Below are 25889 nucleotides of genomic sequence, written 5' to 3' on the forward strand. Positions count from 1 at the left end.
ATGCAATCGTTTGCAGAATATTACTGTTTTCGTGGTACTTATATCTGTTTTTTTCGATTGTCCTAAACATGGGCGTATGAGAGAGCTAGCCTGGGCTAGAAGAAAGAAAATTATAGTCTAGTAGGGGTCTTGTTAATAAACTAGGGTGAAATTAAGAGAATGAATAAATTAATTAATTGGGATAAAACAGAAAGATATGCACTATATTTTGAATAAATTAAATAGGGGTAAAAAAGAAAGTTTGTATTTAACTTTGTTTTTCCAATGATTTTCTTAATCTGTATGGAAAAATAAATAAATCTATATATTTAAACCGAAGGGAATATTTTTTAAAAACTTGAAGAAATGGAGAAAAAAATAGAGATGAAAATATGAACGTCAGCTTCATAGAAATGTAGAATCAATAGCACAAGATTTTTTTTTTCTAAATAATAGTAAAAAAAATTAAATACAGCTGAAAGAGAAACATTAATTATTAATAAGAAAAAATGAGAGTTAAATGTGCAAGGTTGCATCCAATAATCCTCATCTATTCTCACATACGAGGTCCAGTGAAAGAATCACGTAATCCACGTGTAAGAATAAATGTGGATTGTTTGATATATATTTGTTGTAATATCGTAAGAGTGGTTTGAACTAAACCTACTACGGTCCATCTATAGATATAGACTTAATTATAATCACAAGATAAATAATTTTTTTTAAAAAAAAAAAAGAACAAATGGGATGCATGCATGGAAACATAATTAATCCTCGTCAGATACAAGGAAACTGTTCCAAAATAAATGCAGAATAATAATTGGAAGCACATATTTTGTTGCTCACATCTCCGAATTTAAAGCCATTGACTCTCCTATTCTCAAGTATCTGACTACCAATTAATTCTATCATAAAATAAACGGTGACAATTAATTTATCTGTTTTTACCATTTAAAATTGTTTATAACCACCATTTTCTTCTATTTTTCCTTTGGATTAGTTCGTCTGAACATATCCTTTATCTTCTATTCTAATTCTCTTTTCTTGCTTCTGTATATATATATACAAGTATTTTTATAAATAATTTTGTTGTGAATATATGTATATATATATTGGCAGCGGAAATATCTTGGTAAATTATTGTATTATCGATCGTGTTTGTGTGGGATAACTCCAAGATTTACCAGTCATTGGCCATGCGTTGTATATTTCTTTAACCCTTCATCGATCGACAATATCAGGTTCTTTTGTTAAGATTTTTGCTAATTTAATTTTCAATGAAATAATTGATTGTTATTATGTATCTTTTGTTTCTGGAATTGATCTAGTTTTTCTTCTTCATTCTCATAATTTGCATTTGATTGATTCCTTTGGAATCACGGATTCCAAATATTTCTTAGTAATTTAGATTTGCGATTAACCTAGCGAGTGTTTGCAACGTCTAAAAAAAGCATTTATTATATTTTTCTTTACGAATTTTTTTTATTTTTTATGTTCCCTCCGCTCTCCTCTTCTTTTAGATCAAATACTTCCTATTCAAACGCAGGCTTGTTGAAGTAGTTTAACACATTGCTATATGTCGAACAGATTGTGGTATTATCCGTGATATTTCTGTGAATTCTTAGAATGAGATCATGCCAGAAAAGATTTTTATCCACACATTAATTGGTCGTGTATTAGTCGATGATATAGGTGTATTGCTTCTATAAATCGAGGTATTGGGATTGGTTCATATTACATAAAAATAAAGTTTTCATAATCGGTTTGGTGATTAAACCTGTATACATTAAAAAAACATTTCAAACAGTCGTACCGACTCAATCGTGAGGTTCCAAAAAAATGTTATATTATATAAAATAATAATATAATATAATAAATCATATATTTTAAATTCTAAGGATCTTAAATGTGTATATAAATAATAATAATAAAAATATGTTTATCCAAGCTTAAGATCTAAACAACACAGTGACACACATATAATTAACTATAATTATATCTATATTTTTAAACAAAAAAATGTCTAATAATACTAAAAAAATATTTCTAATAAAGTTCAAAATCCAAACAATCATATATATATCGAAAAATTAAAATTTTAAGTATAAGAAATAATTTTTTTTTAAGGAACACAAGAAATAATAATTTTTTTCGAAAAAAATTAAAAAGATGAACTTGAAAAAACAACATGGTCCTTGTACAACCATTGCATGAACTTAAAAGCCTTTGTATCTCAATGTACAAATTTAGTTTAGATTTATCCGGTAAACTAATTGGAGCTCATGTAGCTCACGCCGGATTAATCATCTTTTGGGCCAGGGTAATGAACCTATTTGAAAGGGCTCATTTCGTTTCGTATAATTCGTCCAACACGAAAATAACTATGATGTCTTGAAGTTCTTCATAACATTGTAAAGACATTGGACAAGAGGCTTATTTGATGCTACTCTTATTTTTGTGTATGTCCAATTTTGAGTTTTGATCTATTAAATTTTTTATATTTAATTTTGATATTCTTACTTTTACTTTTCGGCTATTTTGACTCAATTGTTGACGTGACATCAGACAAATCAACAATTTTCGATGTCACATCAGAATTTTTTGATGTCATGTCAGCAGCATTTCAGCACTGCAGTGAAATATGATTGAAACCCAAAGAAATCAAAGTCTGTGCATCAGAACCAAACTTTAAAAACTTATTGGACCAAAATTCAAAATAAGAAATTTTAATGTACCAAAAAATATATTTATCTCTTTACTTTGGATAACTACAAATCCAATTCAATTATATTTAAAATCTTATAATAATTGAAATAGATTTCATATATCTCCCAAAAAAAAAAAGAAAAAAGTGTGATATGATATCCAAGTTTCAAAGTTTCTCTAAAAATCAAAACGAAAACTCAACCTCAACCTCATACATCCTTCATTAATTGTGATATACTTAAATCTAAAAATTCCAATCAAATACAATCCCATTTTCACATACCTTTACCAGTTATACCACATCGTATATTTACCATGATTTTCTTATCCACGATTTGTATGAATATGTCAAATTATCACAAAATACGATTATCCTTCGAGAAATCTCTCCTATTTTAAGAATTTTATATAAAATATCCCACTCCTGCGCACACAATAAAATTCAGCTAGTGCACGGAATTCTTCAATTTGAGATAATATAATATGAATTGTATCTAGAATTTTATTGTGATTCTTGTTTTTAAAAAAAATATATATACAAGATATTATATATATTTCTCCTCTTTCAAAAAATCCAGTTTCAAAGAGATCGGTAGTGTTCAGGCATGGCAGGGATTAGTGGTGGATCGTGTGATAATCTTCGTCGAGTGAACTTTGATGCCCCTCGAAGCTTCGGGACTGTGCTCAAATCAAAGCTAAAGGAAACCTTTATCCCCGACGACCCTTTTCGCCAATTCAAGAACGAGCCATTGAAAAGACGAACAATCAAGAAAATCCAATATTTCGTTCCTATTTTCGAATGGCTCCCCAAGTACAACTTTGGCTTGTTCAAGTATGATCTTCTCGCCGGTATCACCATCGCTAGCTTAGCGATCCCGCAAGGAATAAGCTACGCCAATCTCGCCAAACTTCCTCCTGTTATTGGATTGTGTAAGTCTTCATGATCACATTGTCATCTTTCTTGAAATTTATTTACGTAAATGTTATCAAGAAAATCGATTTTAGATAGCTTTTTCCAATTAACCAAATTTTTATAAATTAAAGTATCTTGGGGACTAAACATGTCTAAAATCCATAAATCGAGGGATCTTTTTAATGTATTGGAAATAAGAACTACGAAAACTATTTTGGAATTATTAAGGATGAAAGAATTATTAACCCAAAACTTTCAAACTCGTGTCTTTTCTTCTATAAAAAAAAAAGAGTCCCAAAATACTTAAATGATGAAATTTGAAACTTTTACGTATAAAATGGATAAAACTTACGATATTTAATTAATTTTTGTAATATCAAAACCTTAAATATATATGGGATTATCGATTGTAATATAATATTATCCGGGCAATCAAATTTTGCCATTAATTGACTTATATTAGGTAGTGAAAGAAACCAGGATTAATTGTCGGATATTAGTTATCAACAAGAGTATCAGAGTAGATAAAGATTAAAGAACTAATTAAAATATTCTGATATTTACAAAGATTAAAATAAATTTCTGCTCAATTTTTTTACGATCCGATCAATCCTTATTACATATTTGCTCAGTTAAATTTATATATATGGCCTCATTGATTTTCTAAATTAATATGCATGTGCATGCATGGCTTGAATAGTTGTTGCTGATCATGCATGTACAGATTCGAGTTTCGTTCCGCCTCTTATCTATGCAATATTTGGGAGCTCGAAGCATCTAGCAGTCGGAACAGTGGCGGCATGTTCATTGCTTATCGCCGAAACCATCGGAGAAAAAGTATCACCTGCCGATAACATACAATTGTACACAAGTTTAGTGTTCACGGCTACGCTTTTCTCTGGACTGTTTCAGACAGTTCTGGGCTTGTTAAGGTAACTACAATTAGGTCCGAATATATAAAATTTAGGAAAAAATGCAATATTTTTCTTGTAAATTTGTGGGATGACACCTATGCGACGTCTACATGACTCCGACATGACATTGATGTATGCAATGCACATCATCACTTCGATGGAATATCGAAAATTTTCAAATTGAAAAATACATAACTAAAACCCTACAAATAAACAAATATATAGCCGAAATTGCAGTTTTTCCTAAAATTTAAGAGGTACCCCTAACTGGCCGCTGGTACCTATCCACCCGTTTGAGTGGTGAGTAACTCGATTTATCTTGAAAAATGTCTCCGTTCGAGTTATGTGAATAGAGAAAAACCGTACTTTTTGGTCTCTCTATTGTTTCGGGGTCACGCCAGTTTGGATCATCTTGTTTTCAATACGCGAAAAGACTTAAAACTTATAAATTTTAAACGTTTTTGTTTTGTTAAAAACTGACATTTGTATGTCATATTTTTAATGAAATCGAATAAATTACTTGAAGCCTAGCTAAATGTATATTGCATTGTAAATGCATGGATGCAGACTGGGTATATTGGTGGATTTTCTATCGCATTCAACAATTCTTGGGTTCATGGGAGGGACAGCCCTACTCATAATCTTTCAGCAGATGAAGGGAATGCTGGGATTGAAGCACTTTACCACTAAAACTGGCTTAGTCTCTGTTGTTGAATCCATCTTCCACAACAGACAAGAGGTTTGTTTATCCTAATTCACCCCGAGTTCAGAATTTCAACCGGATATGTAGCATGTTTGATGTCGTATCAGTAATATCTTATGTCATGTCAACACTATGACGAAAATTAGACGAAATCGCAAAGAAATCAACTTAATGTGTTGAGATCAAATCTTTTTTTACAGTGGAAGTTGGAGTGCCTGATTATTGGTGTGATTTTCGTCGTTTGTCTCCAAATCACCAGATATGTGGTAGGTTGTTATGTATATTTTTCTATACGAAAAAAATTATATAAACTCTTAAATTAATTTCAATTTTTTAACTCGAATTTAAATATTATTTTATTTGAAAAAATTCATTATTATTTTTTTAGAGATCGTAAATCACGCATAATTTGTGATTCTTTGCAGAAGCAGAAGAAACCGAAGTTATTTTGGGTGTCAGCCATAGGTCCGATGACAGTAGTGGTCATCGGTTGCCTTTACACCTACTTTTCTCATGCGGAAAAACGTGGCATCCCAACTGTGAGTTGTCTGCTTAATTATCTTCTTTTTTTTCCCCAATAATTAAAAATAAATTTTGTTATAATTAAATCTCGAACTCGATATTTAAAATTTTATAGATCCTCTCATTTCAGTTATTTATTTCTCATGCACTGCAATGATCCCCAAATTTAAGAAATTAAAATGCCTTAATAAAATCATCGAAGTTACTGAATATGGAGACCAAAGTTTTAGTGGAATTGGTTTATCCTCTACCTAATTAATTCAATTAGTGGTTGAAATAAAAGTAAATATATGTCCTAAAAATATTTGTTTATCATTTTTTTTGTGTTGGGGGAGAGATTGTTATAATTGAGTCTCAAATTTAATATCTCGTCTCATATTTGCGATCTTGGTATTGGATGAGCTACAGGTTATCGACGATATTTGTTTATTGAAATAAAAGTAAATACGTGTCTTAAAAATATTTTTTTTTATTGATTTTGTTTTATTGAAATAAAAATATGTGTCTTACCAATATTTGTTTATTGTTTTTTTTAGTTGGGGGAGAAATTATTACAATTGAGTTTTGAATTCGAGATCTCGTCTCAAATTTGCGATCTTGATACCAAATGAAATAATAGTTATCGAGAATATTTGTTTATTGAAATAAAAGTAAATATGTGTCTTAATAATATTTGTTTATAGACATAAAAGTACATATGTGTAATATTAGTTTATTGATTTTTTTCGTTGGGGGAGAGATTGTTACAAATGGGTCTCGAATATGAGATATTATCTTAAATTCGATATTTTGATATCAGATGAGCTACAATTCATCGTCAACATATGTTTAATGATTTAATGATTATTAATATGTGAAGGTGGGTCATCTAAAAAGAGGAATAAATGAAATTTCCGTTCAACGTTTGAACTTTAGCTCCAAGTATGTAATGGCGCCTCTCAAAGCTGGAATTATCACTGGTATGATAGCACTCGCGGTAAGTACAATATCGCCATTAATTACACTTCATATTTAATTTTTCTATTTGTTCCCGTGGACGATCAGACACACACGTTGCGTGTTTTATAAATATGAAATGATAATTTAAAATATGTAATAGAGCTCAAAATTATCGATGAATTTTAGTCGTAAAATTTGGTGGATAAGTTCGATAATTCTTTGAAGATGTAAAATGTGGAAATCTGAAATAAGAGATTCTAATCTTTAGGAGAAAATGTGTAGATAATTTTTAATTTGGCAAATTAAAAGGATGTTTTTGTTATATCAAAATTACACGATGATACCAAATAATAATTATGTGGTGTTAATTTGTTCATTAGGTCTCTTGTGAGACGGTCTCACGTATCTTTATCTGTGAGACGCGTCAACCCTACCAATATTCACAATAAAAAGTAACGCTCTTAGCATAAAAAGTAATATTTTTTCATAGATGACCCAAATAAGAGATATGTCTCATAAAATACGACTCGTGAGACCGTCTCACACAAGTTTGTCTTTGTTCATGTGTATAATAGTATGTTATAAGATGGAAGATATTGTATTTTTATTAACTTTAAACTGTCTTGTTAAAGTTCTTGGCTATTTAACGATCGTATGAAATGTGTGTTAAGGAATTTATTTCGTAGAAAAAAGTTCATGAAATTCAATTAATAAGCATAAATTTACCCTACAAAATTATCTTCTCAACCAAATTAATCCCCGTTTCACCTTGTGCACAAAAGCATTCATTTTAAAAGGTCGAAAACTCAAATATTTTTTAAACATGTAAAAAAATTCATTCTGCAAATCAACAATATAAACTATGAAAGTTTTGACAGGAAGGGATAGCCATTGGCAGAAGTTTCGCGATCGCGAGAAACGAACAAATCGACGGTAACAAGGAGATGATAGCTTATGGATTGATGAACATCATCGGATCTTGCACCTCGTGCTACTTAACGACGGGTATATACATGAACGTTGACAAACACTTTTAAGATGTCTCAAATCGATTAGATAGAGTTTTTGAGAGTTGCATATATGGACTTAGACAATACTCTTCCAATGAGCTAACTTCTGGGTTGAGTTAGGTCCAAGTCTCAATATTAACATGGTTTCAGAGCCCAGATTTACCGTTATATGTTGGACTGTCCATAGTTGGACCGACCACCTTTAATGTCTCGATGCTCCAGTTAATGTTCATTCTTAGATGTGAAGGGTTTGTTAAGATGTCCCACATCGGTTGGACAGAGTTCTTGGGAGTTCTATATATGGACTTGAATGATTCTCCCCCATTTGAACTAGTTTTTGGGGTTGAGTTAGGTCTAAGTTTCAATCTTAACAAACACTTCAAATGTGTGTAATATCATAAGTTAATGATAAATTATATTAATGTGACATGGAACATTTTTGCAGGTCCATTTTCAAAAACAGCAGTGAATTTCAATGCTGGATGCAAGACACAAATGGCCAATGTAGTACAATCTGTTTGTATGCTATTAGTCCTCCTATTGTTGGCCCCTTCATTTAGCTACACTCCTCAGCTTGCTCTCTCGGCCATTATTATATCAGCAATGCTTGGCCTCATTAAGTATGAAAAATACTATCACCTCTATAAGACGGATAAATTCGATTTTGTTATATGCATGTCTGCGTTCCTCGGCGTTCCCTTCATAAGCATGGACATGGGACTCGTCATATCGGTAAATCAAGTTTGATATATTTTAAAAAAATTCGTATAATATAGGGAACGTGACGTTTTGGTTGGATCATAGGTTGGACTGTCCCTGGTCAGAGCGTTATTGTATATAGCAAGGCCTACGACATGTAAGCTGGTGAACATACCGGATTCGAATTTGTATCGGGATATAGAGCAGTATCCGCATGGGAGTACAATTCCAGGGGTTCTGGCTCTGCAGATTGGGTCACCTTTATATTTTGCAAATGCCAACTATATGAAAGAAAGGTATTTTTAATAATGCATTTATATGTGGTCTTTTTTTGGTATTGCTTTAATTTTCTGTGTGCATCTGCAGAATCATGAGATGGGTTCGAGATGAATTCGACTTGACAAAATCTTCACAAAATGACATTGAATACATCCTACTCGACTTTGGAGGTTAGTACATACCGCGAATCAAAACATTTCTTCTATATATGTGTGTGTGGACGTGCACGTTAGCTATATACTCTTTACAATGAATTCAACTATGAATAATTTTGTATTTGTTCCCACTTTTTGATTATAACATAATATAACTCTAAAATATTGTTACCCGAGTTGATTTAGTTCGGTTAGATCTGACCTATATGGCTAGATCCTAGTTATCCATACTAGCAGGAGGTAAGACTCACCTGCTGGCTGCTGCTAGCATGGAAAAAGGTCTGGTAAACTCCTTAACACTCCTCGGACAACAGGATTGCATGCACATTTCAGTCACTTGAGAATCCATACAGCAATATAAGTTGCTCCAACGTCGTGGTCGTCGAATAAACATATGAACTAACCGAACGATCACCGTTGCAGGTGTGACATCCATCGACCACACCGGAGTCGAAGCTCTGGTCGAAGTTCGCAAAAGCTTGGAGGTCAAAGGAATCAAGGTGGTTATTTTTAAAGATATATACAATCTTACTTCTTTTCTTTTCATTCAAAACAAATAAACTTACAATATTTCATTCATTTTGCAGATGATTTTAATAAATCCTAGACTTGATGTCATGGAAAAATTGACAGTTGCCCACTTCATCGACAAGATTGGCAAGGATTCTGTCTTCTTATCTATCGACGACGCCATCGGGACCTTAAGATTTTCCCTTAAAACTTCCAAGGGAGCTAGCAACGAAAGTAATTTGGAGACTGTATAGCCTGCAAATGATGTATTATTTTACAAGGGAGGCTACTCAACTAATATTGTATGGATTTTCTTTTTATACAATATAACTTTAAATAAGTAATTTGATGGTACAGATGCCAAATTTTAAAGGTAAAAACTTGTGTGAGACGGTCACATAAGTTGTATTTTGTGAGACGGATCTCTTATTTTGATCATTCATGAAAAAGTATTACCTTTTATGCTAAGAGTATTACTTTTTATTGTGAATATTGGTAAGGTTGACTCATCTCACAGATAAAGATTTGTGAGACCGTCTCACAAGAGACCGACTCAATTTTAAATATTAAAGTAAAATACTAAACTATAGATTGAATTTTGAAAAGATGAATGAATTATTAAATGCAAAAGTTGAAAATAAAATAAGTAAGAAAATCAAAAAAGTAACATATTGACAATAATTATTTAAATCAATGTATTTATTTTTCAATGAAATATTATATAATGGCGTGCAACTTCTTCAATAATATTTATTTAAATGATTTTTTTATATCATGAAATAGTAAAAGTAATTATCTTAATAACCCTATTATTATATTTAAATATTAAATTTATACTTAAATGATTTATATAAATAATTTATAAAACTTAGATTTTATGGATATTTATCGTTCATAAATAAGTATACATAAAAGTAATTATTTCATTCTCAAAAAAAAATTATTTCAATATTGAATAGGTCTTTTGTGAGACGGTCTCACGAATCTTTATCTGTGAGATCGGTCAACCCTACCGATATTAACAATAAAAAATAATATTTTTAGCATAAAAATTAATATTTTTTCATTGATGACACAAATAAGAAATATGTCTCACAAAATACGATTCGTGAGACCGTCTCACACAAATTTTTGTCTTCAATAATTTGTTAAACAATTATAATTGTATGATCGGTTGATTGTTATTTAACTAAAAATTACAGGTAATGGTAATGATGTAACAACAACCTTTTAATTCGTACAACAACCAAAATATATGTTTCAATTGCTCTCTTAATTGGAGCAATTATTGTATCCTAATTATAATACTTGAAATGATTATTTAAATATTCAGAAAAAATCAATAATATAATTTAAATATTTACTAAACAATTAAACTAATTAAAGTAAAAACTTAAATAAAAAATAAAATTAATATTTCTGAAATATTTTATGTAAAAAAATAATAATAAAAACAAGAAATAACAATTTTGCAAGTGGAAGTGCTCCCAAAGTCCCAAACAAGATATTCGACTACTCTAAAATTCGTTAATCTTCTCCACATTCTGATCCGCCCATCTCTACAAATTCCCTTTTCTCCAGGTAAATTGGTATCCGATCGTACTGATTGGCGTCGGTATTTTTATGTTGGAACCAATGTTTTTCCCTTGGTCTACGCTTTCACGTGCTGCTAAATTGATTTTGGGGTGTAATTTTTTTTTTTTATTACCATCTTTGTGCAGATTAGAGATTGGATTCTCAATAATCGTAACATTTTCTTGTGTGCTGCAGTTCGTTTTTTTATTTGATTTTTTTTAATTAATCCCGCCTGGGTTGCCTCTCAATCATTGGAAATTTGAATTAAATGATTATATTATCATCGACTGCATTTGAAGCTTGGAATATTGTGTTTGCAGATAAGTTGCAGTTGTATTTATTTGAAGGACAATGAGTTTTACTGGCCCTTCGGTCGGTTCTGGTTAGTGTTGATTGTTTTCCTGTTGTTTTGCTCCGTGCAGAACTAGTTTTCTGACTCCCAGTTAGGTTATGGTGTCATCCATTCATTCTCAAGTCTTAAATTTGATGTTACCAACTGAACTATCCTCTAATTTTTTTTCCTGACACTCATTTGGAATTTTATAGTGGAGTATATATGAAATTTTGTGGCTGTTTGCGCAAAGAATTTTTGGTCTAAAACGTGAGTTTTAGGTATTAATGTTTATGAAAGCTTAACAGAACTGATTGTAATAGTTATTTGAAATTTTCAACCACTTATCCATGAATAAGTTTACAGATTTCCTATTTGGATCACCAATCAAAAATTATTATTTTTTATGCTAAAAATATTACTTATTATTGTAAATATGGGTAGTTGGGGAAATACGATTATCAATGCATATAGCCAATCACGCAGAAATTGTTAGATATATTTTTTTCAAGTTCTTTTATCGAAACTATATTTTCATTCGACTTTCACATTCCCATATGCAATCATTTTTTTTTACTTTTTTCACTACTTACCAAAAATAATTCTTTATTTTATCATATTCTAACTTTGTTCAAAAAATCCACTTATTATTGAATAATTAAATAGATAATCTAACAAATTTTTTTTTAGGATATAAACAAACAAATTTTTATATGACATCTGCAGGAATAAAATTCCTCGAAAAAACATTCAAGCATACATAGATTTTTCAATTCATTATCTGAATAACATTTCCAGGAATTAATTTCTAGAAATACCTAGTTCATAACCAAACAAACCGAAACAGTTTGGCTTTATTTGTAGTTTCTAAAAAAGAAAATGCATTTTATTGCTTTGGTTCTGAGATTGACTTTACTGGCTTCAACTTACTAAAAACTAAAATTTTCTTGAATCTTTTACTTTCTGGCTTCATTTGGTAATTGAATAAACCTGTAACTTTAATGTGTTATTTTTTTAATATTTGTTTTGCATCTTCTCTTTGTACAAAATCGGAATGCTTTTCTGAAATGGATTTATGCTTAGATTTGGTGTCCGTGAGAGTAATTGTTTTCACTATCTGGCAAGCTTACAGTTAATTCAATGCAGCTGCTGCTGGTAGAGCTTTTAGGAGAACATTTGAGTTTGGACGAACATATGTAGTGAGACCGAAAGGCAAACACCAGGCTACTATTGTTTGGCTACACGGCCTTGGAGACAATGGGAATAGGTAATTTATGGTTATTTGTTAGGTTTGCTGGTTTCTAGGCACAAATTTAACAGAAGAAACTCCTTGCATATTTATATAAACTCATAGGAACTGGGATGAGCATTACAAACACGATGAAATACAATATTAATAGTTCAAGAGATGATTTCTTTATACAAAAGATAGTCTAACCATAGCAATGCTAGTTTCTCACCACAACCATTTAAAAATGATAACCCCTACAACTTCCCCTTCCCACCTTTTTATTTCCCGACTAACCAAAGTACGTTTTCTCCTAATGTATACATTTTTTATTATGGATTTTCATTCTCACTAATTGGGCCTTCAACTGTTGGGTCAACTCAACGCTGAATCTAGGAAACTGAACTGATAAATCAGCGACATCCTCCCGAGTAGCTTCTTCGGGTGGTTTTCCTTTCCATTGCACCAATACCTGAGGTCGCGGTTCTCTTCCTTTGTTTTTGATTCGTTCGATAAGAATTAGTTGTGGCTCATCCAAGCTTAGATCAGTGTCAGACCCCTTGGAAGACTCTGTTCCTGAGATAGATTTCCCACTGCTTTCTTAAGACAATAAGCATGAAAAATGGGGTGGATTCTAGTCCCCGGAGGCAACTGTAGATTATAAGCAATGTCCAATTTTTTGAACTATCTTGAAAAGGCCGTAGTATCGAGGTGCCAATTTTTTTACACCAAATTCTTGTCTATGCGGTCGAAGCTTCAAAAACACCATATCATTGACTTCAAATGAGACAACCCGATGATGGGTATTAGCATGTTTCATCATCCTTTGTTGAGCTCGATGTAAGTTGTATTTCAATTGTCGCAATAGTTCATCTCTATCTCTTAAATCCTGGCTCATGGCAGCCACTGCAGTTTCCCCTGGCAAATACCATACGAGGGTAGGAGGCTTCCTTCCGTACAGGGTCTCAAAAAGGGTCATCTTAACCGATGAGTGATACAAAGCATTATACCAAAACTCAGCCCAATGAAACCAATTTGCCCAACTTTTGGGCTGCTCCGCAGCAAAACATCTCAAATATGTCTCCAAACACTGATTTAAAACTTATGTTTGACCATCTTTTTCCGGGTGAAAAGAGGAACTTGTGCTTAACTTTGTATCTTGCAATCCGAAAAATTCATTCCAAAAATTACTCATGAAAATAGGATTTCGATCACTTACGATTGATTTAGGAAGCCAATGCAACTTCACCACCTCCTTTGTGAATGTTTCAACCATGCCTTTAGCTGTCAAGGAATGCTTTAACAAGACGAAATGGCCATATTTAGAAATCCGATCAACAACTACTATAACACATCATACCCTTTAGATTTTGTAAGCCCGTAATAAATTCCATAGCTATGTCTTCCCAAATAGCTTCAGGAATGGGAAGAGGTTGTAAAGGCCCGCTGGGCTCGTAACTTGGTATTTTTGCTTTTGGCATTAGTTACATTCATCAACATAAAGACTAGTAAGTTCTACTTCATTATCTTTTCTCGATAAAGCATCTGCTGCCCCGTTATTTTTTCCAGCTCGGTGCTTTATTTCGAACTCATCCCATTAGTTTAGTCATCCAATATTGCTGATCCGGGGTAGATATTACTGCTGTAATAAATTTTTTAATGGCTTGTGATCAGTTGGCACCAGAAACTGTCTCTCGTGTAAATAGGGCCTCCAATGTTGTACTGCCCTCACCAAAGCCATCAATTCTTTCCCATATGCCGATTTAATGCACGGCTAAAGAAAGCAATGGGTCGCCCTTCCTGCGATAATACTGCCTCCACACCTGTCCCAGACACATCAGACTCCACCACAAAGTCCATGTGAAAATCGGGCAGCCTCAATATTGGGGCAGTGAGAATAATCTGTTTTAGGGCATCAAAAGCCTTTTGTGCCTCCCCGTTTGATGTAACTTTCGTCCTGCTTTGAAATTCTTTGAATGCGTCCAATTTGTTTAACGACCAGAGCATACCCATAAACTCAATGTTTACCGTATTTGTTAAGGAACACAAAAAACAATTGATCTCATAAGCTTTGGATCACCTTGTAATGTCACTTCGTGATTATCAAGGTTAAACCGCGTATACATTTTGTTCCAATCCAAGATGACTTCTCCTAACATTCGCAACCTGTCAATGCCTAAAATTAAATCCACCCCACCCAATTAGAACAAGTAGCCAACAATGTTCAGCTGGCAGATTCGCAGATCTACTTGCAAAGAGTGACACGTTCCCTGACACGCAATGCAACAACCATCATCCAAAAAACCCGAAATTTGACTTGCTCGTCTGTCTCGAATCCCAATTGTTCAACTAATTTCCGAGAAACGAAGTTGTGACTGGCCCCACTATCGTCACCACTACCACGTCATATCTGTTATCCGACCTTGCATTTTTGTGGCATGTGGTTGATTGATACCTCCAACAGAATAAAGAGGAAGCTCAAGCATACTATATTCTGCTTCTGTAGCTTTAGTATGTTTACCCAATTGACATTCATCCGCCACAGTTTGCTCAACAATCGGCTCATTATCCTCGACTTCATCATCAGCCAAAATCGTCACCCGGATTGATTTATTTGCACACTTGTGAAGAGGAGCGAAGGGTTCCCCACATTTAAAACAAAGGCCTTTTTCTTTACGATGCAAATACTCTTGGTCAGAAAATATTATTCCATCACGATATTTCTGGAAAGTTCCTTGTTCGAGCCACTCTTATAGAATCCAACCGGAGGCGGCCGAATTAGTTGGAAAACTGATATTTGACGGTCGGCGATATGCTGTGTCGCTTATTCCACCGCTGCATGTTTGATTTACCTGCGTTGGATTGTATCTATGGCGATCCGGTGAAAATAATAGGCTCGAATAGATAGACCCGTAGAATATTCATGTTTTTTTCCAATCTTGGATGTCAAAGCAAATGGGCGGCTGAGAACCCATAAGGTGATCAAATAGTTCCTCCTCAACACTACGGGCCAGTACATTGCGCGGAGTATAGTACGCGGACCATGAGTGCGAACCCCGACATCGTACTTCATCACGTAAACCACTGAGAAAGTACCCCAAGAATTGCTCTTCAGGTAGGTCACCAACTTGAGCGAGAAGAACCTCAAATTGTTTGATGAAATATCAATTGAGTGATTCTTCTGTTTCAACCAAGCTTACAACTCAAAGGGATTTGATGATTTTCGTCCGCTATATATCTTTGTCAATTCCTCGGTAAATTGGTCCCAACCCATATAAGGAATTTTAAACCGCATCCAACGGAACCACTGGACGGACGATCCTTCCATACAGATATATGTGAGCTTTAGTCAATGGTTGGGAAGGGTGCCATGTAATTCAAAATATTGTTCAATTTTCCCGAGCCAACCCAAAGGGTCGGAACCATCAAAAGGTGGTCTGCGAACAGCTTCTGGTAGTCATTAGGGATACGAGAATGATCCTCCTTGTCAAATTCTTTTTGGGCAGGAATAGAACCGTCAGACGGATTAGATTGATTGCCAGCCTCTTTGAAGATGACAGTCGCCATACGTTGCACCAACTCTTTGATGGATGAGAACTCTTCAAGTTTATGGTTGACCGATTCCAAATTTTCTTGGAATAACACTGAACGCTCGATTTTGTTGTAGCCATGGCATGTCAGACCGATTGTTAGGTTGGTTGGTTCTAGCCACAATTTTAACATAAAAAATCCTTACAATAATTATATCAACACATAGGAACTAGAATGAAAATTACAAACACGATGAAATACAATATTAATACTCCCAGAGATGATTTCTCTATATAGTCTAACGAGTGTGTTGTGTCGGAATGACAGGGAGATGCGATATCATATGTTGATTCATTGTATATTTACGAGTGGGTTGTGGGCGAGAGCTTTAGAAGAACTAAGATTGGTTTGGATAGTGACGAAATCAACGCAAGATTTATTCGATATAGATCTTGGACAATTTCTTGGGGAAAGAAGCAGAATAATTTGGAAAGTGGTGGTTCATGGCATACGTTGGTCTGTGTGGATAGAGAGAAATAGAAAAACTTTTGACAACGTTGAATATACGAGTGAAGAATGCTAAGAAAATATCAAGATCAAAATATCTACTTGGATTGGATTTCATGTAGACTTTCAAAATGTCTCCATCTCAAATTTATCGAGAGATTGAGATCTTGTATATTATTGATATGGTTAGGATCTTGTCTAGTATTTTGTCGCAAGTGAATTATTTGACCGCTTATTGTAATTAAAAGTTATTAAATATTTAATAAATTATTGTCTCTTATAAAAAAAAGGATAGTTTGACCCTAGTAGCGCTAGTTTCACACAACAAATAAAAACGATAACCCGTACAAATTTCCCCTTCCCGCCTTTTTATTTCCCGACTAACCCATATGCGTTTCTCCTGACATTTTTTTATCATGGGCTTTTAATTCTCATTGATTGGGCCTTCTACTATTGGGTCCGTAACATTATCCCTTAACAAAGTGATAAATCTAGCCACTTTAGTCACTATCTTTTATTGATGTTTGGTTTAGGCCTTATCTTGTTTCCACTTCTGATTAAAAGAAAATGTGTTACATTGATTGTGTATTTTGTTCCAACAATTATTATAAATTGAAACGTGTAGAACTCAGTTGTTGAATGCTGGGAATTATATCCATATTGTAATGCTTCGAGTACAAATGAAGATGAACTTGATGTATTTGACAGAACTATTAGAAAGAAAATTCTGGAAAGGATGGGTCTATAGTTGGAGAATGATGATAGAATAACTTCTGTGAATGGAGCAAAACTGTGAGGCAAGGAGTCAGATAATTGAAAAACTTGACTTTCTATGTTAATATGAAAAATCTGCCTCTAATAAGATAATCAAATAGTTCGATGGTGATACCTGTGTGGAGTATTCATCCCATGAACGTGATGGAGGCATCAAGGAAGTTATGTATAAGGAAAAGCCAGAATTTGTTGCTTTGCTGTAAATTATGAAAGAAAAGATGGAAAAACTTTTATAGGTAGCACTGGAAAAATTTTCCATTCAGAAAGTGAGTTGTTAACTAAAATCTTGATAAAGGGCTTGAGGAGTGTTAGTTTTCTTGGATGGATGGCCTCTATGACATGCTGGAAGAGATGATTTTGGAGATTATTTGCTGCATTTTGTGAATTTTGTGCTTTTCAAAGGTGTCCGGAGGGAAATTTAGTGTTGTAAGATCCATAAAAGAAAAACGGAATAGCTACGGAGTCAAAAGAAACATGAGACTATTTGATAATTTTATTAGTGAACGAACACTCATGAACCTCTGGTTTGTAAGCCACAGTTGACACCGTCAAGTTTTACAGAGGATACCACTTGGTTCAAGCTCGACAGATAATTGTTGTCCACCAATGATATAAAGATGCGCAGTCTTGTATGTCATGAAAAGAATGGCAGGATGTTGCGCCATTGTGTTATTTACAAGTTGCATTAGCAGGATGTCTTTTCCTCATGCGTTCAGTTTTTCTTATAGTTTCTTAGCAAATAAATGAAGGGGAGAATATTCTTGAAGCTGCTCATTATATTCTTGCCTTTTGACACGAGGAAATCAACACAATCATGGGAAAATGGTATCGCTATAAAGCCAGCCTGAACTTTTATATGTGGATATAACTTTATTTTGTGGATCGATGCTAGCTGGATTCTTTCAAGTTGAAATAGTGTGCTCTCTTTCCCTGGCAGTAGATTGCTTGGGATACCATTTCCATTTTTTCAGCCTTAAGTTTTATGTGACCTTCACATCCCAGTAGACCATCACGATTTAGATTGTTGAGAGTACACGAGTGAAATCGAAAATCGGGTATTGTTATAAGTTTATAACTACCTTAGAAGGCAGTCTACACTTGGATTGTTTAATCATTAATGTGTGACATTTTTCCGAAAAATCCAAGAATACTTGTCGACATGTACAACTAGATACAACTTTAATACAATCAATGAAAATCTCTTCTTCTTCTTTTGTTATGCAATGAAGTGTCTATGGGGAATTGTATTCTCGTGCTTGATTATGATTTCATAATCTTTTTATGGGAAAAACTGTTGTCTCTTTTTAATTTTCTGATTTTAAAAAAGGAAAAGAGTAGGCCAGATTTTCTTTGATTTTATTAATTTCTTTTAAATGGGAGACACTGCTTCTTTCTTTGAAGAGTGATGTCTGATTTTCAAGAAGGCAAAAGGTATCCTGACTTCCAGATTGAGTCAAAATGTTTTTGCATGTGATGAAACCTACACAGTGAATAACTATGTTTGCTGTATTTTGTGCGTTGCTGAATTAATTGTCTTGTAAATTATTTATATGTTTGTCTTTCAGTTGCTTTATGCCGATTGGTGGATTTATGACCATCGTTTCCATTATTTCTCTGAATTTAATCCCCATCAGTGATCAGCTTCACGTTTCTTTGCAGCTGGTCCACTCTCTTGGAGACCCTTCCGCTTCCAAATGTAACACTAATCTAAATTCTTGCTGTTATGTTTGAAGTACTCACCTCTAATCAATGTTCAGACGTTATTGCTTTTAAGTTTGTGATTCTCAACATTCCTTTTTTTCCCTTATGGATCTGCATTTATGACATTTTATATGTATATGCAGATAAAATGGATCTGCCCGACTGCCCCTCAACAGCCAATAACTTTATTTGGCGGTTTTCCCTCAACTGCATGTAAGTTTGTTTGTTTGTTTATTATGGAATGGCACCATTTTTATGGTGCACACAGCACAATGTACACAGAATGTTATGGTGTAAGCAGGCAAAGGTTTGGTGCTTTGCTCGGACGTTTATCTAGTTTGTTCTTCAATGTTACATTCACCATTAAACTCGATAGAGTGGGGTCTTTAGCAGATTGACTTAAAATACAATGAACATAATCTGTCAAAGGTGTGAATGGTGTGATCTATGTTTTAGTGGCTTTATAAATTGCAAAGCTTACTTTCCAGAAGGAAAAACATACTGGTTTAATTTTCCAGTTATGGAGATTAGACAATCTTATTTGGCTTAAGGATGGTCACCATTGGCATACCAATTAAACAAGTGGTAGAACAATTGGTTTCTCAGTATTTATTTTTTTTGTTCGAGCTACAATACTGTCTGCGGGAAAAAAATGTAGTTGGTTTCTTGGAAAAAGTTTAAGGTAGAAGACAAAGCACAACCAAGTCTAAAATTAAATTAGGTTTTTAGGCATCACATTTCCTACAATGAATTGTGTTAAACTTTGATTAGAAAGCTGCGACAATCTGAACCACATTAAATTGATTTGCTTATAATGTAGCTTATGCATGTCACACATTTTTTTTGGGTCCTAGGGCTCTCTGCTGGAATTGAACTTTATTCAGGAAACGTGGAACTACTCTTTCTAAGACCTGAGATCAGAATCCTGGCATGGACCCAAAATTTGACTTGACCTTATAAAAATTTCACACTATTAAATTAAGTTTACAATATTATAAGATTGTTATCCAAGACACCTGACAACTAGTGGGAGCCTGGTTTAAGATTTTTCGGAGTAATCCTTGTTTATCTTATTCCTCACCTTATTTGTGCCCTACAAAACAGTACTCACACAGACATGCATTTAAATCAATCTATATGATAGCATTTAATATAACATATTAATATCGGAGTAGATTATTGTCAAAACTCGTTATGTGAAAAAATTATATTCAAAACCAAAATAGTTTATGTTCTTTCATATGCTACCATACCCCTGCAATTTTTATATCTTTATCATACACATTGTCAGATTTATGGATTTTTGTTGCTGGAATTACAGTTGTTCTCGCTTATAGGGTTTGACGTAAATGACCTTTCGGAAAATGCTAATGATGATTTAGAGGGTTTGGATGCTTCAGCTGCATATGTTGCGAGCGTATTGACTAATGAGCCCCCTAACAGTGAGTTTTCTTCTGTGATTTTTAATGGCATTCTGATTTCTGCGTATGTTTCTGTTTTCAGTTTGCAAAATGCGGTAACCTTATAACCCTGCCAAAAAGAAAGAAATGAAAAGAGAAAAGAAGCTTGAAGTGCAGAATATCAGAAATATACAAATGCTTTCCTCAAATCTTATTCTTTTGCTAGCTAATAATTGTATTGTTGACTCACCTTTTACTTATTCAGATGACTAATTTATGTATTTCTATCAGTAAACTTATGCCAAATCTGTTTTTCTCATTTTGATTGATGCACATTAGATAATTCAAATCAGTATCTAAGTTCTGGGGAACAAACTGTGCCACTTCTGGCTGGCTAGATTGTTTGGTTTTTAGCTTGTTGATATATGATTGAGCTCACTTACACATGATAATGTTTGGAAGAGGTTTTGAAATCAGTTCAGAGTTTCAAACAGCCAAAACATATGTGGAATTTCGTTTTTCCAAAATTCCAAGTATAGTTGTTTGTTAACATTATTTTCCAGTGTATTCCTTAGAAAACCATAATCAGGTCCAATAATCAGAACTAAAATTAACTTGGATTTGTTGTTGAGCTTTTATCATTAAGTTCCATGTCCTTTTACTGAAAGACATCCAAGAGCAACTAGAGATGTAGTTACTTCTTCCTACGTGATTTGTTCTTGCTACTTACAAACTGTGCAACTCCGTTACAAAGCTGTTATATTTGAATGTTTCCTTCTATTTTTGTCACAGCAAATTCCTGTGATTGAACACTTGAGCTAAGGACTCTCCTTGTGGTTTGTTTCTGTTGAATTATTCTCAGTATATTTTGGTTATTTATATTCTCATGTACAGATGTGCTTGCAGGTTGTACGTTTTTTAAAACTGTGATCACATTGTCACTTTGAATTATTGTAATTGTGGAGAGTATGGTAAAATATTTCTGTAATCGGTGAAACTCTATTCGCTCCAATGATGTGCTTGAAATAACCACTTTGGAATCTCTGGGAAATTAAGTTTGAAGATCACATTTTTATGGCAGCAAAATGGTCAATGAAAATTGAGTTTTGTCTGCAGTTTACTTGAATCATTGTTTACTTACGATCTCATGAATTTTTTAGTTAGGATAACAAGTGACGATCATATTATTTTAATAATTGGTATTTGTTAAAGTCAAGTTGGGTGTCGGAGGCTTCAGCATGGGTGCGGCGACCTCTCTCTACTCTGCAACTTGCTTTGCTCATGGAAAATATGGGAATGGCAACCAGTACTCAGCGAATTTGAGTGCTGTTGTTGGATTAAGTGGCTGGCTTCCCTGTGCAAAGTATGACTATTGACAATGGTTCAAAATAGTTGTCTCTTTATACATATGAGACAAATCATCGATGAACATTTTTTCCAGGAATCTGAGTTATAAAATTGACGGTGTGGAAGAGGCTGCAGGGCGTGCTGCCTCATTGCCTATTTTGCTTTGTCATGGTAGAGGTATGGCCCAGCGATAATTGTTTTACCAGACACTTTAATATCCTGTTTCTTTTTCCCGTCTGTTGGGTGATTACATGAAGGAATGCCATATGGTCAGTCTCAACTCTTGTGAAGGCTTTCTTTAATACTTTTTGTCTTTTTTGTTTCTGATAAGTAGGATAATATTCACAATTTTTGATAAAATAGTGCACAAGCCTCTAGTTCAAAAAGGTAATCAAGATCCCTCAAGTTTTTAGAAAGAATGTAACCACCTCTTCTCTAAACCTCAGAAAGCTAACATGACCTTGTATCTGAGTGGTATACCCTTCATTCATATTCTACCAAGATTTTACTAGTGTAAATATATTTATCCTGGGGTAGATGAGTGAATTTTAGTGAACTGGTTAACTACCAAGTTGTGACTGCTGAAACCTGAAAACATGGTTAATCCGATAGTGCGAGGGATTTTCTAGCACTAAATCCCCTCTTTATATTAAACCATAAAAGCCTTCTCTATCATTCTGCCCACCAGGGGTTTCACCATGTGCCCTTGCTTTTGTCATTTCAGTGTGTTGATGTGATTTTCTTTCCACTCATGTGAGACTTCAAAGAAAGGGGGGCTGATGAGCTATAAGAGGGAGTTAGAGAAGAAGCATTATCCTTGGAGTCCATTTGTTTGGCATTCTATTTTAATTTTAATAACTAGGCATTTAACCACTGGTTTGAATTGGTTCCGGTTTCAAATAATGTTGATCTGGTCCAATCCAGATTTGTACCAGATTGGACTAGTTACATTTTAACCGGCTGGTTACAGAAACAATGCCAATTCAATAACCGGTTACCATGAATATGCTATTAGCCAAAGCTGCCGACAGCTTATTGATGCTCTCTGAGCAGCCTATCAATGTTTCAGGCATCATGACTATCTTTTAAATAGATTGTCAGTTTTGAATTTTTTGAATCAACTGGTTTGTAGCTGGAACTCAATACGTGTAAATGTTTAGGCTTTACGAACTCATTGCTTCAGCCCATTTTTGGTTAAGATTTGTGGTTCTTGAATTTATTCAAGTTCTTAAATCAATGAAGGCTTCTTGGGATCTTGAGCACGTTCTTGGAATTGGCATGCTGCTTGATTCACATCCTTGCTGCATTTCTCATATCTTTAGAGTAGGCAATTCTGTAGCAGACGTTCTGGCACGAGAACTCACTCTCAATTGACTTTTAAATTTCTATCGCTCATGATGTTCCTAAGCAGATTTGTGGTTGTATCCAATTTGATAGAACTAGTTTACCTTATTTACGTTCACGTGTTACTTTGTCGTAATTGAGGAAGTCTCAGCCTACCTCCCCGGCCCTCCAAATGTTTTTCTAAAAAAAATGTATGATGTGCTTTCATTTAAACCGACATCACTGGGTGCAAGGATACTTGGAAACTCTCTTGGTTTCACCAATACATGCAACTTGCTATAATTACTTGGCTAAACTGGCATAAGCTCGTGTTTTTCATATTTTATTTTTTGCTGCTTTCTGACTTTAAAAGGGAAAAATAAGTGTTCTTTCTTGTACTTTAAAAATTTACGCTATCCTTCATACGCTGTAATAGTACTGGTTAACTATAATGCAGGAGATGATGTAGTTTCTCATAAATTTGGTGAGAATTCTTCAGAGAAGTTGTCTTCTTCTGGATTTCATAATGTGATATTTAAATCATATCCTGGGTACGTAACTCTTGTTGACGTGTAGCTATTCTGCATTGGTAAATTTGCAGTCTTTTCATTATTCCCTTTGACAGGCTTGGTCACTACACTATCCCGGAGGAAATGGAAGAAGTTTGTGCATGGCTAACTTCAAAACTCGAACTGGAGGGACAATAAATGATGAAGTGCAAGATGGATGGGACTGTAAAATGACAGATGCGGTTGCTATTGTTTCCGTGTTCAACGAGTGTACTGTTATTTTTAAAATAGTGTATGATATGTTGCCCACGTATAGTTATGCACATTTGTCCTCCCGTCTTCGGCATCATTTCTTCTGACATTTGAAGTTGATGGTATTCCTCCATTACATGAATGAGTGTTGAGATATATATTGCCAAGAAGCATTTAATTAATTCGGAAGCTTCAAATTTTTGGAGCTAAAAACCTTCTGTTTTTTTGTCAATATTTCCACCAGGAATTGTTCTCCGGGCCCCGACGTTCAACTTTTTGAAAAAAATAGTTCTTAGTGACAGAGCATTTTAATCAATGTTCAATTGACAAGTAACATTTTTCCCATCAAATTCTTGAAACATGGCGTCTACAATCTCAAGGGTTCTTGGTTATCTGAAAAATTTTCAGGCAAGATTCAATGCTATAGTACCAATCTGACATTCTGATTCTCTACTGAAGGTGTATTGATGGATCGGTTCTAACATTTGTCAAGGTGTTTCAAACACAATATTATCAATGAGTTGCAATAGCCTCTGTTTTAAAAATGTAAACACTGATAAAGTAAATCGAATTTGGTTTTAAACTTAACGAAAAATACTCGAAATAATTCTTCGTTAAGAAAGCTAACTAGTTTGAAAGCCTTCTAATTTGTGTAAATTGATTAACTGATATAAGAGGGATAGTTCGAGCTTGTATCAGTTCAGTTATGGTGAGAACTGAAATGATATCAGCTAAACTGATCAAATCAGTTTTAAAACGAAAATTATGCAGTTAAATACACAAGATATGTTTATGGATGTTCGGAGACTTTGACTGCTCCTACGTCATCCCTTCTACCACCTCGGGTAGGATCCACTAGAAGACTTTGATTTATACAACACCTTGTACAAACTCACTCAGCTTAGAACTTACACCACTGCCTAACTGAACTCCTAGTCTAGACTGAAGGCAGCACCTTCCAACCAACACTTATTTAACGTCTATGTGTTAAAGACTACATACACAAGTTTAACGTCTTTGGGCAAGACTCATTCAACTTATCAATACGCTCAATTTTCTGTATATGTGAGTGATTGTGTGTGAGAGCTGATCTATGAATACAATAGGAAAGTGTTCTCACACACTGAGGAAATCGTGCTTCTAATCTCTAAGCTAACGACACTTTGAAGTGTTCCCTCAAATCTGGGCTGATTGCTTCTTGTAAGCTGATATACGTCGAATGTGCCATTTTTCTCTTGATTTTCACACTTATTTGTTGATGGTCTTGATCTTATATTTATATAGACTTCGTGACCGTACATCAAGACTCATCAAATATGTTTGTTGCAGTTTGAATTTGTTCCTCGAAATTTGTCTTGCAATTTCCGACAGACATTCTGGAACATTTTGGCTTTAAGCTCTGCTGCAATGTTCATTATTGTAATTTGATCGTAGAATTGCTTTTATATCCTTGTGCACAGTTGGATTCCACTTAGATAAACATGTCGTGCTCTGCAAACTGATCGGCTTCTTACTGATGCTCTGAATTGGTCAGTTGAACTGGTCTTGAACTGGTGTGGTGAAATCAGTTGGCTCGTCAGCTAAACTGATTTCACTGCTTAAGTTGAACTGGTCAGTTGGACTCTTCATCAGCTGGCCGGGCTTCTGAAGGTCTTCTGCTGAACTACCTATCAGTCGGACAATCAGTTGAATTGGTCTTTAATATATCAGTTGTACTGGTTCAGTTCGGACAATCAGTTGGTACTTTCAGTTTGCATCTCGATAGCTTCAGTTTTGACTCGGTAACTTATCAGTTCGAAGCATACACTTAGGTAAATTCATTAGAAACAAAATAAAAAGTTTTGTTAACGTCAAAATCAAGATTGCGAACATGAAATGTTCCAACATGTATAAATATGTACCAAAATAGCGATGGTTTCAACATTCTCTTGGTCGATTTCCCAGCCACCTATAACCTCCATATACGAGATCAAATGGGGTTCGTGCCGTTGCTTGATAAATGAAAGTAGTTTGCCGAAACTAATCAATATTAGGTGTTTATATGAAAGTAGTTTGCCGAAGACATGTTATTAATAAACACTA

The 25889-nt window shown here is 34.1% G+C and overlaps 2 protein-coding genes across 6 annotated transcripts; both read left to right on the forward strand.

Moving 5' to 3' along the window:
- Positions 1-968: 968 nt before the first annotated feature.
- On the forward strand, positions 969-9718 carry LOC142504745 (putative sulfate transporter 3.5). 3 transcript variants are annotated; one of them, XM_075617528.1, is made up of 13 exons: positions 969-1220; positions 3264-3615; positions 4323-4530; positions 5080-5251; positions 5416-5481; positions 5641-5754; positions 6597-6713; positions 7555-7681; positions 8132-8418; positions 8491-8681; positions 8752-8834; positions 9243-9319; positions 9407-9718. In XM_075617528.1, the coding sequence occupies exons 2-13, from the start codon at positions 3291-3293 to the stop codon at positions 9581-9583; spliced, it is 1944 nt and encodes a 647-aa protein (XP_075473643.1). In that variant the 5' UTR covers positions 969-1220; positions 3264-3290; the 3' UTR covers positions 9584-9718. The 3 variants fall into 3 exon arrangements, with proteins under 3 accessions (XP_075473643.1, XP_075473645.1, XP_075473644.1); XM_075617530.1 differs by having other exon boundaries at positions 974-1220; positions 3282-3615; XM_075617529.1 differs by having other exon boundaries at positions 974-1220; positions 3289-3615.
- A 1072-nt stretch (positions 9719-10790) lies between these two features.
- On the forward strand, positions 10791-23989 carry LOC142506247 (uncharacterized). 3 transcript variants are annotated; one of them, XM_075619443.1, is made up of 10 exons: positions 10791-10910; positions 11225-11286; positions 12382-12502; positions 18935-18971; positions 19120-19189; positions 20314-20418; positions 21589-21739; positions 21818-21900; positions 23504-23597; positions 23672-23989. In XM_075619443.1, the coding sequence occupies exons 2-10, from the start codon at positions 11256-11258 to the stop codon at positions 23751-23753; spliced, it is 774 nt and encodes a 257-aa protein (XP_075475558.1). In that variant the 5' UTR covers positions 10791-10910; positions 11225-11255; the 3' UTR covers positions 23754-23989. The 3 variants fall into 3 exon arrangements, with proteins under 3 accessions (XP_075475558.1, XP_075475559.1, XP_075475560.1); XM_075619444.1 differs by lacking the exon at positions 23504-23597; XM_075619445.1 differs by lacking the exons at positions 10791-10910; positions 11225-11286; positions 12382-12502 and adding an exon at positions 12878-18100.
- The last annotated feature ends 1900 nt before the right edge of the window (positions 23990-25889 follow it).

The sequence above is a fragment of the Primulina tabacum genome, chromosome 10 (assembly GCF_025594145.1).
Source record: "Primulina tabacum isolate GXHZ01 chromosome 10, ASM2559414v2, whole genome shotgun sequence".
Classification (NCBI taxonomy): Eukaryota; Viridiplantae; Streptophyta; class Magnoliopsida; order Lamiales; family Gesneriaceae; genus Primulina; species Primulina tabacum.

Excerpts from the sequence above, each read along its gene's own strand:
- LOC142504745 (XM_075617528.1), top strand. The coding sequence starts at position 3,291 with ATGGCAGGGATTAGTGGTGGATCGTGTGATAATCTTCGTCGAGTGAAC. Across the intron at positions 5,252-5,415 it reads TCTTCCACAACAGACAAGAG|TGGAAGTTGGAGTGCCTGAT; the intron begins GTTTGTTTATCC and ends CTTTTTTTACAG. Across the intron at positions 6,714-7,554 it reads CTGGTATGATAGCACTCGCG|GAAGGGATAGCCATTGGCAG; the intron begins GTAAGTACAATA and ends AAGTTTTGACAG.
- LOC142506247 (XM_075619443.1), top strand. The coding sequence starts at position 11,256 with ATGAGTTTTACTGGCCCTTCGGTCGGTTCTG. Across the intron at positions 11,287-12,381 it reads TGGCCCTTCGGTCGGTTCTG|CTGCTGCTGGTAGAGCTTTT; the intron begins GTTAGTGTTGAT and ends AATTCAATGCAG. Across the intron at positions 12,503-18,934 it reads CTTGGAGACAATGGGAATAG|CTGGTCCACTCTCTTGGAGA; the intron begins GTAATTTATGGT and ends GTTTCTTTGCAG.